This window comes from Lycorma delicatula, chromosome 1 (assembly GCF_047948215.1).
Source record: "Lycorma delicatula isolate Av1 chromosome 1, ASM4794821v1, whole genome shotgun sequence".
Classification (NCBI taxonomy): Eukaryota; Metazoa; Arthropoda; class Insecta; order Hemiptera; family Fulgoridae; genus Lycorma; species Lycorma delicatula.
In genome coordinates, this window is record NC_134455.1 from 384,599,348 (window position 1) to 384,612,097 (window position 12,750).

Below are 12,750 nucleotides of genomic sequence, written 5' to 3' on the forward strand. Positions count from 1 at the left end.
CCACATCTTGGAAAGCTGCATTAACATTAAACCAGTCAAAAGATGGAAGACAAAATAAACACAATTTAAATTTTTCTTTACCTTCAAACACCTTTGAGTCATAGTCACTATCCCTCATCTAAAGTTTTACTTCCAGTTTCATAAATTTTGCTTATACCTTCAGAAAATACAATTCTTATGCTTTCAAAGAGCATAACAATTCAAATAGCATGTTATCGAATCATACTTTTTTATTCATTTTTCAATTTTTCACAGCGTTCTCAAATCAAAATCATAATATTTCACTGCGAAAGTATCTATTTCTTTTCCCTTCTTCAGATTTTATCAGAATATTTTATTTTCTTTAAGTTTTTACAAACTTTCTTGATTTCTAATTTTATTCTTAGATAATAAAGGAGGATTAACAATAAAAACTTTACATTATTCAAGTAAACATTTAATTAATTATAAATTTTCTTAAAAAAATTAATCGAAATCAATTTTCTAGACTGTATTTGAATTTAGTACTATTTTAATTTAAAAACAATACATATATATATATATATGTGCGTAAACAAATTGTGAGATCAATCTTATTTTATCTAAAGCTACTCTCTCATATAATTTGTATTAAAATATCTTATTTGGTTTAAACAGCGAACTTAATTGTTGTAACGGAAACTTGATGTACGAAAAACAAATTCCTGGTGAAAATCATTACTCCAAAAAATAATTATTGGTTGTAATATAGGTTTACTAAAATTTACACTGAATAATTTAGATGTATTCAATTCTAAGATGAGAACACTATCACTTGAATTTTTATCCACTACAGCAGCTGGAGGTTTATAGGGTAATTAAATGTACTAATGATTGTTATCATTATCTGGATCCACCTAATTATCTAAACAATTATTTATCAAATTACCTCATGTAGTTTAGCTAATGATTAGATAATAATCAGACTCCGTAATAACATCATTAATCGATTTAATCTAGAGAACAAGTTATATATAATATTATCAGATTAATGAAAGTAGGAGTATTATGATTTCTCTCGAAGTTAAAAATGGGTTCTAATACTTTTTTCAATAAAGTAAGATCTGAAAATAATTTTTTTATGATATATTAAAAACTTGCTCTATTATCAAACGTTCCTCGTATGGTTTTTTCGAGATCAACACTCGACAAAAAATATTTCTTAGAAAAATTATTTCAAATTTTACTTTTATTATAATTCTTGTCTTCGTTGAAAATTTTTACTAAATTATATTCCCATGTATAAATTAATATGTAAAACTGTTTCCGGAAGAAGAGGAAAGGAAATTCCGTTAAAAAATATAATTATAAAAGTATTAATAAAAAAAAAATATTCCATTTGATTTAATTTTCATCATGTGCTATTATTTCATAAAGTACTTTATTGGTTATTGAATCTCAAAAAAATAAATAAGTATATGCAAAAGGAACATGAAACCTCCTGGAATAAAAAAAAGAGCGAAATTTAATTTTGTTCTTTTTTATTTATTATTAGATAAATTGATTCCAAATGATGGTTGTTCAAAAATATTTTAAAAATGTAAATAAAAAACAGGATGGAACAGGTTCAACTTTTTCTCTTTTTTTTGTGATTCTTTCTAGGTTAAATCACTTCTTGAATAAATGAATGACAAAATATATTTTTTTCCAGAATACAAATATTTCAGATTAAGACATAAAAGCAAACGAAGATTTCGATCATGAAGAACTGATATTTTGCTACGTCTGATTAAAAATTCGGTTATTTTATCATTCAACCGTGGTTCCGAACAAAAAAATAAAACAAAAACCGAGATAAGAGACTAAATCATAATGTGCAGCCATCGAAAATACAGATTTTTGCTTCAGTTTTGTATGAAACTGAAGCACATCTTTACTATATACCTAAATACAACATCTTTACTATATACCTGGAAATTATGTTCTGCTTATCACATGTTCAGTGTGACCATCATCACAGGAAAAATGTTTTCCTTTACAAATCCCCAAACAAAATAATCAAATTGATTCAAATCAGGACTGTTCGGGAGTATACGTAAAACGATTAAGAAATCAATTTTAAATGATATTTTCGTTAAAAGTTTCATGCAGAAAGTCAAAAACATTAGCTGTGTGTGGTCTAGCTTCATCCTGCATGAACCAATCGTTTTCCAATTCAAACCCTATTGCAAGAAGCTGAGAAAGAAAATTATTACGTAGATAACGTTTTTAGATAACGATCACTGCATTAAAAAGATTAAAAACCATAATAAAGTTGTTCAGCCGATATATAGATGACCTAAATCGAGATAAAAACGTTCTGCATGTTTTTATAAATTTAAACAAAAAATACGCTCAAAAACCAGTTTTTTAAAACTATTCTCCAAAACACCTGCATATTTGTTATATTTATTTTAATATTTTGTTGAATAACATTGATAAGGCCTAATATGTAGAAATTATATACACTAAATGATTTAAGCCTTTTCGTTAAAAATTAAATTGTTATGATGGGATTGTCTTTTAGAAAAAAAAATTAGTACTGTGTGAAAAATTCAGAAACGTACAACTGTCTCGTTGTTGACGTATTATGATGTCACACCGTTGTTACAAAAGAAACATTATAAACTGCTATGACAAAATTTTTATTCAATAATTTTATCAATAACTCAAAGATGGCGTTTTAATACTTACATGCACTCAGAAAACCTTTTTATTGGAAAGAGTTTTCTAATGACATTTTTTTGGAGTCTTGCATTCCGCGTAACAAATATGATGTGGTACCCGAAGAAACAGCGAAAAGTTTAGTACGTATACATGTGTATAATTAACTTAATAAATTTTATTTTTAAGTGAATTAAAGAAGAGGTAAATATTTGATCTAGTATTTTCATTACTTACTCGTTATAGATTTACATTTTTAATATTTATTTTATAAAGGGCGTTTCATAATGTTCTTCGGAGTTTCGAAAATTCATTAACAAAAAACTATTTCACTCGTAAGAATAAAACAAGTATTGTACGAAAGAGTACAACAAATCGTTTTTTCCACATATACTAGGCAGTTAGTAAGCCATTTGGTCGCTAGGCGTCGACAGTAGAGAAAATGGTTGCCACGGGAAGCGAGAAGTCGTTTTGTGTGTTAGAATTTTACTTTTCATTTCTATGCAACGTGCGTTTCGGTTGAAATTTCATAAGGAGCCACGAAGTGACAATTCAGTTCGTGCATGGTATAATCAATTCAGTGAAACTGGTTGCTTGTGCAAGAAAAAATCCGTCAACCTCAGTCCATCAACCTCAGAAATCAATGTCGAACGTGTGTGTGCAAGTTTCATTCGCAACCCATCAAAATCGACTGCGGCTGCAGGCAGAGAATTAGGAATTCCGAAAACAACAGTGTGGAGAGTTCTCCGTAAATGTTTATTATGCAAACCGTACCATCTTAAATTAATCCAGCCTCTTTCTGATGGAGATAAAACACGTAGGCTCGATTTTTGTTTACAGTTAAGGAAAAGATGTTGTTAGATAAAGGTTTTCTAAACAAGATAATTTTCAGTGATGAAGCTACTTTCCATATTAACCGAGTAAACAGTCATAACGTGCTAGTTTGGGGAACTGAAAACCCACACGCTTATGTTAAACACATTCGGGATTCTCCGAAAGTAAACGTTTTTTGTGCGATCTCTCGTGAGGCAGTGTATGGGCCGTTTTTTTTATGGAAACGACAGTAACCGGCACGATATACCTGGATATGTTACAATTATGGCTTATGCCTCAGTTACTCAACGACTTCATTTTCCAGCAAGATGGTTGTCCTGGTCGTTTTCATAACGAGGTTCGACAGTCCTTAACACAACATTACCTCGGCGCTGGATAGGACATGCGTCTGAAGAAGACCAACACATTATGCTGTGGCCACCAAGATCACCAGACCTTACACCATGTGATTTCTTTCTCTGGGGTTACGTGAAAGATAACGTGTTTATCCCACCAATGCCGCACGATATCGCTAAGCTAAAGGATCACATAATCAATGCAATCAACTCTACAGAAAACGACATGTTAGAACGAGTTTGGCAAGAGCTAGACTTTCGTGTGATATGTGGCGTGTCACCAGAGGAGCACATATTGAACATTTATAGATTTTACCAAAACCTGTTTGAGTCCCTGCATCACCTCGTACAACTTTCAATTAGGTAAGTGAAATACTTTTTTGTAATGAGTTTTTGTAACTCCTAAGAACATTATAAAACGCCGTGTATATTTACCCGAAAATATTATATAATTAGGGATAAAATCATATAATCAAACTGTTTTACTTACATTCATTTCAGATGAAGGATGATCTATAAAAGTCAATTCACTCTCTTCACCATCTAAAAGTACTGATACAGATTTCTCTCCAAATTCGTCATCTGAAAAAAAAAATACAAAATTTGTATAAATATATACTATCATATAACTTTAGAGCATGTAAGCGTACAATCTTACTGATTTACGCATTCCGATTCATTTTAATGATTTAAAGTTTTTACTAAATACAAATTTAAGTGTAAAAAGTCTACAACAGATGTTCATCAACTTACCCGGTTTTTGCAATAAAACTTACAATATTATAAAATTAACTTAGAGATTTAATCTAATTCTGCAGTGATCTTTGTCTAAGATATGTAAAATATATTTATAAAAACTATTTTCTACTGTGTACAAATTATGAAAATTTCAAAAGTTTTCGTTTCACCGTGATGTTTCTTCTAACATTAAAATTTGACAAGAAAACAGCACGCAAGTATAAAATTTTCATTGTTAAATCTGCATCAGATATAACACTAATCCATGAAAATTAAGCAGTTTTTTTTAGAAATAAAGAAACTGATGGATTTAGATTCACATAGATACTGGGACAAACGCATCGATTAAGGGACAAACGTCAAAATTTCTTCAGCTGGAACAGAGTCTCTCAATTAAAGGACAAATGTAATATTTTATTTACATCAGTGAATAAGCTTTTTTCCCTTCTTCCCCGGACCGGATTCTACAACGAAGCACGATAAAGTCCGGGGTGTCCATTTACTCTAACGAGCCTCCCCGTCTACCGGCAGGACAGGTCGATTCACCGGTCGGATCTTATGTTATTGTCTACCTCTAACCTCAGGGGTAGGGTCACCAGGCCCGAGTATGCCTGTTCCCCTATCCCAGGAGCCGGGACTCGGTCTTGATACCTTCTTGCCTCTAACAGAAACACCCAAAAGAGCATCCCCACCGGGACTACGGTCTTTTCCATTCCCTTCACAAGAGGACAATATGGTGTCCGTGCTTCATCCCCTCGTCGCTCCAGCAGCTGCAAGCACAAACAAATGGCAGCAGAGAGCTGTCCTTAATCCCCTCGTCGCTCCAGCAGCTCTAACCTTCAGCCAAAGGATCCGACCAGCAAGCAAGTGAAAAACCAATTATCGGACTGTAAAACCCTCCAGCGTGTGGCCATCCGAACCAGAGGCACCACACCTCCTCGAAGTAGAATATTGAGCCCGCTGATGACCTTCCAGGAAGTATAGTTTGGTGGGGTCAGGACCCGTGCATCCAAACGACATATGCTCCGGCCCCAACACCTGAAGCATTGGTCCTTAGCGTCACACATGCGGATTCGACAATCCACCCAGCCTACCTTCTGCCGCCGGGCAATCAACTGCTTGGCCAACCCATACGTCGTAATATCAGCGTTCTGCGTGATACCAAACGCCGGACGGAGTGAAGACACGCGAAAATCGGCGTCAGATCCAACTACCCACCACACAGCCTCACCAGTTCAGCTTCAGCCACCATGTCCTCAAGGTCGTGAATATGAACCACAGCTTGCCGGCCCTCCTTCGACTACAGGTCCACCCGCTCCCGCCGAACTACTTGAATGGCCGTCATCAGTGCCGCATGTCGACACTCCGCACTCGTATGGGCAGTTCGTTCCCACCGCCCCGCTTCGAAGACAGAATATAACCAACTTCCTGATTTCCATGTACTATTTTACCTGCTTTACGAGGTCAGAGTACGACCAGTCAACAGACCGAACAACAACCGCATCACTTTCCTTCTTGGCTGGCTTGAAACGCTGAGGGGGAACCACAATTTGCCCTCCTGCAGGAGCTTACTTTCTCTCCACTTTGACGCCAGATCCCATCCAGCTAAAAACATATAAGACCATCCGTTTGAGGCATTTTCCAAACCGACTAGGTGGAAGAAAAAAGATCGGCTCAACCGACTCAAAACCAATGCTCTTCAACGCACCCAATATGGCCGGAAGAGTCAGTTCCTCTCCAGCTGGAGCATCATAGAAAACCGTGACACGCCGTGGAGATGACGCAACCTCCTCTTGGCCAAGAAAACGTGAACACTCCTCCTTTAAATAAGATTTAAAATAACATTTTTTTTTTTTAAATACTCTTTCACACATGATTGCTAAACTGATCTAATATTTTAATATTTTCATACAAAATAAAATAAGGTAAATATTTAACTACAAAAATGAATAAATAGAAATCCGTACTCTTCCAATTTTATGTACTTCTCAGTATATTTAAGAACACAATTTTATCTGCTGTTTAACTGGAGATTTTCTATAGTGATAGACATTTATTCTTACCAAATCCAAGAAATAAACAGTGTTAACGGAAGTAATGTCATGTGATTAATGTTATTAAATGTCATATGATTAATATGACATTTAATTAATTCTAATTTAATAAAATGTAAATAAGAACTAAATACATTGATTAGTTATTAATACTTATTGTTGTGTCAGTAACTAACGACAGCTCTATGTAAACGTAGTGATATAATTTATGTAAAACCTATACTAAAACAAATGTATTTTAAACGTAATATAAACGGAATGTAATTAAACTTAACACACGTATTTTAAACTATAATTAAACGTTTTATGTTATCTCTAGCTTAAATATACTAATAAGAAACTTAAACTGTGGATCTTATTCCACATTACCTATTTTACTAACAAACAGAATAATTCTCTCTAGAGCCATGTATTTAAACATTCTTGAAATAAAGTCAAACATTTTCTACCATGAATAGGTCCATTAGATCATTTATTATTTTAAGAGTAGTGATTAGTGTTGTTAGGTAAATACTATTACCGGACCTAGGAATCAAAGAAGATGCATCGTTCATGAATACATGGCAAAATCAAAGTTAATTTTCTTTTTCTTTACATTAACCTTTATTGTACGACTTAATTGAAAATTTGAATTTTGTGGTAATGTAATACTTCGCCGTGTAATTATAATACTGAGTTACTTTTGAGTTTGCATCTACTTTCTAATCCAAGAGTTTAGTATTTTATGTCAGGAATTAAGGAGTTTGAATAATATTTTGGAAGTTTAATCTACCTACAGGCTGATTTAAAGTTGTTATCACTGTCTGAATTGCGGTGCATTCTATGTAATAACACTGTTTATATATAATGTAATTTATATGTACTATACATAAGCCTCTTCTAAAACTCTTAGGATAATAACTAGTATTGTAATAAAACAAAATTGAAGAAAAAGAAGCAAAACGGTTTGAAATTCAGCAACCGGGGTATTAAGTAAAAGCTCTTTTAAAGAATATATGCATATTTTAGGGAACTGTAAAAAAAGGATAATTATATTAGAAAAATATCCGTTTTTTATAAAAATTAATATGTTTACACCCTCAGTTGGAGGACGCGCGCGCGTGCACCCCCCACACACACACGCACACTAGGTAGTTTTTTAAAAATTCTCGGAATCTGAAAAATGTAGTAATAACAAAATGTACATCCTTGTCTGCTTCGGTTTACTAAACAAAATAATAATAAACTATCTTTATTCCACAAAATATAAACAGGTTACAAGTGAAAATAGAATTATTTAAGTTATAAATTATTAAAACTTAAGCTTAATAAACATATAACCAAATAATATAAAATAGAAGAAAATTAATAAAAGTAAACATTTATCATATAATGTTGTGGAACTAGGTACCTCCTATAGTAATAACTGCATTGGAGTTTACCATCCTCTATTTATCAGTCAATAAAATAATTAAATAATCATTTACTGAAAAATGGTCAAGTCTGGATTACCAGGTGAATTATAAGATTAATTACAAGTTACAAGTCTTACAGTATTAAAATGTTAAACTAGCTACAAGATTATATAAACACACAGAATAAATATCTCAGAAACATAAATACAATACAAGAATACAGTTATAAAATTGGAGATTAAATCAATCCTAGATAAAATTGAAAGAAAAATAATAGTAATAAAAATATGAAAATTTCAGAGTCACCGGTTCCACCCAGAATCACAGGGCAATTAATTAAAAACATTGCACATAGCCCTATGTAGCACTATCACGTTACACTGTCTTACCGATTCGTCTGAAATGTATCACTGCAATTATCTAGTTTTTTTTCAACTGTGATCACTTGCAATAACCGTGGTATAATATTTTACGAATGCAGCATCAGTTATTCCTTTTGTAAGCTGCAGTAAATACATATATATATACATATATATATATATATATATATATATATATATATATATATATATATATATATATATGTATGTCCTTCTGTCTACATTTTTTTTTGTCTTCAGTCTTTTGACTGGTTTGATGCAGCTCTCCAAGATTCCCTATCTAGTGCTAGTCGTTTCATTTCAGTATACCCTCTACATCCTACATCCCTAACAATTTGTTTTACAAATTCAAAACGTGACTTGCCTACACAATTTTTCCCTTCTACCTGTCCTTCCAATATTAAAGCGACTATTCCAGGATGCCTTAGTATGTGGCCTATTAGTCTGTCTCTTCTTTTAACTATATTTTTCCAAATGCTTCTTTCTTCATCTATTTGCCGCAATACCTCTTCATTTGTCACCTTATCCACCCATCTGATTTTTAACATTCTCCTATAGCACCGCATTTCAAAAGCTTCTAATCTTTTCTTCTCAGGTACTCCGATCGTCCAAGTTTCACTTCCATATAAAGCGACACTCCAAACATACACTTTCAAAAATCTTTTCCTGACATTTAAATCAATTTTTGATGTAAACAAATTATATTTCTTACTGAAGTCTCGTTTAGCTTGTGCTATTCGGCATTTTATATCGCTCCTGCTTCGTCCATCTTTAGTAATTCTACCTCCCAAATAACAAAATTCTTCTACCTCCATAATCTTTTCTCCTCCTATTTTGACATTCAGTGGTCCATCTTTGTTATTTCTACTACATTTCATTACTCTGTCTACATATGGAACAGTATTCAATGCTGTTCATCCACTAATTCAAAGCTGAAGTATATCATTCAATCACTCCAGAAAGACGCGTTAAACAAATTTCGAGCCTTCAAGTGGTCCTCCAGGTCCAGAGAACCACCGGCATCCAGGGTCAGGAATGACTAAAGGATCTGATCTCAGCTAACTCAATTTCTGTGCAGTCACCTGACTCACCAAGTGAGACTGAACCACTCCAACAATGAACAAAAAAAAAAACAGGGCTTGATCTAGACTGGGATGATCTCCTAAATATTCAGTTTACCGGCAACTTAGTTGTTGCTCGTAAAGAGGCGAGTCAATTGCATTGAAATTTCGAGTTTGAGTAAACAATAAACATTACGAGAGGATGATGCTTTCTTTATATCCAATGCTATGAACGAGCAAAAATAACGCCTCGAAATTTTACAGCTACGGATCTATTTTAGTAAACCGTTGATAAAGAAAACGGAAAATAAAAAACGATTACATATTACAGATGGTAGATAAAGAGAATAAAATTTATAATGCGGACATCGAGATTGAAAAACGAAGTGTCGTGAAAACAGAAGATGTCCAGATGATATATAAGATTAATCTGTTGAAAAGAGAGCCTAATACGAATCATAATATCAAAGAGAACGTATTGAACGTCTTGAAATCTTGCCAAAAAAAAAGAAACTTTACAACGTAAAAAGATTACATATATGTTGTGGGGCAATAACAAAATAAAAAAAAAAAATTGTTGTTCCTGATTACAAACATTCTACAGATAAATTGTTGGTCAACGATCATGAAGTTTCGATGTCTTTGAAATCCATAATTATTAAATCAAAAATTAAAAAGTTGTTACAACATACCACATTTTTCACTGAAAACCTTTTCTCGGGAACTACAACTAAAAGAACAAGTCTTATGAGTATATTTACCTCTAAAATGAGATTAAATACACATTTTTCTCAATTTTCACGTTATTTATAAAACTTAATTATTCATATATTTTACTAAAAGCTTTAAATTTGACTTTAGGTCTAAATTTTTAAATTTAATAAGTTGCTAAGATATTTTTTATAGAATTTCTTTTTTTTTTCTCGGCCTGAAACAGAGATGAGCGAGGATGATCAAATGAGTACAGTACATTTCAAGTATAGTCCTTTATATGGCGGGGTGCGAAGTTTCAGACACATTTTTTTTTAGATGAATAAAATTGAAGTTCGAGCTGTTAAAAACTATATTATTTAGAAAGGTTGAACACCGACAGACATACAAAGAGTTGGATTCCAGTGTAAAGGATTCTATCCTTTTGTTTTCAACGGTAAAAAGCGTTGCTGAATTTAAAAGTAGTCATATATCCATTCAAGATGATGAAAGCTCGGGACGCCCAAAAAACCCCTTCGACCAAAGAAATCGTCACCGAATTCCACAATACCGTATTAAATGTTCGCTAACTGAAGGTCCGACAGCTTAAACGTATTTAAACGCGGTTTGCTGAGTTTCTTTGACATGTCATAACAGATGAAACAGCGATAAACTATTACATGGCAGAAACCTAACTACAGTCCAAACCGCGGATGAGAGCAGATAAAAGTGCGCAAAAAAATGCGGAAACAATTCTATCTGCAGGAAAGTCATGGCCACAATTTTTTGGGATTCATAGACTATCTGTTGCATTGTTCATAAACTACCTGGTTAGACGGACCATCACTAGGGAGTATTATGCTTCACTACTAGAACGAATTAAGTGTGCTATTCAGGCTCAACGCTCACATACAGCCAAACTAAAGTGATATTTAATTATGCTTCACTAGTAGAACGAATTAAGTGTGCTGTTCAGGCTCAACGAACACATACAGCCAAAAAGAAAGTGATATTTAACTACGATTATGCATCTCCACATCGGGTTGTTGTCTTCCGGCGATTTCCTCCTCTTTACGAACCGAAAGAAATGGCTTGCCGGGCAAAAATTAAACTTCAAATGATGGGTCAGAACTAAGACAACTAGTTATATTGCAGAGGTATACGAATCGCATTAAACGGAAGGTATTAAAAGTTTGGTAAATTGTTTATCTAGATGTATTTTATTGCAAATTGACTACGTTGAAAAATAAAAATTAAACATTAAAAAGTCTTGCATTTTGCAGGCTCAATTAACGCCATACAGTTAATTTTATATATCATTGTTATTTGGTTCATTCTGATCTTGTTTTTTTTATTTTTATAAAGTTGGTTCTTATTGGTTTTTTGAGCAACTTTATAATGAAAATTTAATAAAATCTTCCGATCTCCGTGGCAGAGTATAGTCTCAGCCTTTCATCCGGATGTCTCAATTCAAATATCCGTCAGACATTTAATTTTCATTCGCTAAAAATTTCCATTTTAATAGGGAAAAACAACCAAAAGCAATCAATGCCTCGTACAAAAAAAATCAATATTTTAAAGGACTATTTATTGATTTATCAATTACATCAAACTTTACTGACTAAGGAAAAATGACTAATTTTTTGTTTATTAATGAGTGAAATTGATTGCCAACATCTAATAATTCAAACACGTATAACTGCAAATAATGATCTTAATAAAAGATTATTGTCCCCATGATTTTCTTTTTGCAGATTTGTAGATGTTTTATTAAGCAGAACTTACTGAATTTAACAGTTATTTAAAAAGTGGCTTATTGAAAAATGAAAAATAAAAGCCAGACTACATTTCGTTTAATGGGTTAAAATTTATAATTTCCCTTATTTTACCATAATATAAAACAACAAATTTACCCGGTTATATAAATATTATTGGGTAAGGTAAAAATTATGCTTTACGGAATAAATCATTGGACTTTTTCTTATCTTCTTACAGGTCCGGCATATAAATCTGACGATTTTGTAGTAATTGTTATGTTGGCACCACTGTCAATGAGAAGGCGGGATTGTTGTACATCTACAGGTCTATTCGTGCTATTTCAGTAGCCAGTATGTCGTGGTCGGGTGAAAAACGAGCCTATTTTAAAAAGATTGAAGCCTATTTTAAAAATTTTAAATCGACTCGCGTCGTTCCTAGTTCCTAGATATTGTTGTGGGTGAAGAATTTAGGAACACATCGTCTGCTTTAAAAATGAAACCAGCAGAACGAAAACGGACGCCTGAAAACATTAATGGTGTAAGATTAGCTGTTACGCGGTCTCCACGACGTTTAACAGCGAGACATACTGCTGCGCTAGCCATTTCTGATCGAAGTGTACGACGAATTCTTCATGCCGACCTGAAATTCCATCCGTATAAGATTATGTTAGTGCAGCAACTTAATGCAAATGATCGGGCGTCTCGCAAAGCAGCTTGCGAGGTCATCCTCGAAAATGTCCACCAGGATGCCATTATTCTTGTAAGTGACGCGGCACATTTTCATTTATCAGAATTTGAATAAACAAAATTACCTTTATAATCCACGGAAAATTCTTGAAAAACCAC

At 33.1% G+C, this 12,750-nt stretch overlaps 1 protein-coding gene across 1 annotated transcript in view; it reads right to left on the minus strand.

Moving 5' to 3' along the window:
- Positions 1-12,750, minus strand: part of LOC142317980 (uncharacterized) — a 621,817-nt gene that overhangs the window by 64,076 nt on the left and 544,991 nt on the right. Inside the window, exon 5 of the mRNA XM_075354514.1 lies at positions 4,321-4,412. Within this exon, the coding sequence (XP_075210629.1) occupies positions 4,321-4,412 (92 nt within the window). The remainder of the gene's footprint in view (positions 1-4,320; positions 4,413-12,750) is intronic.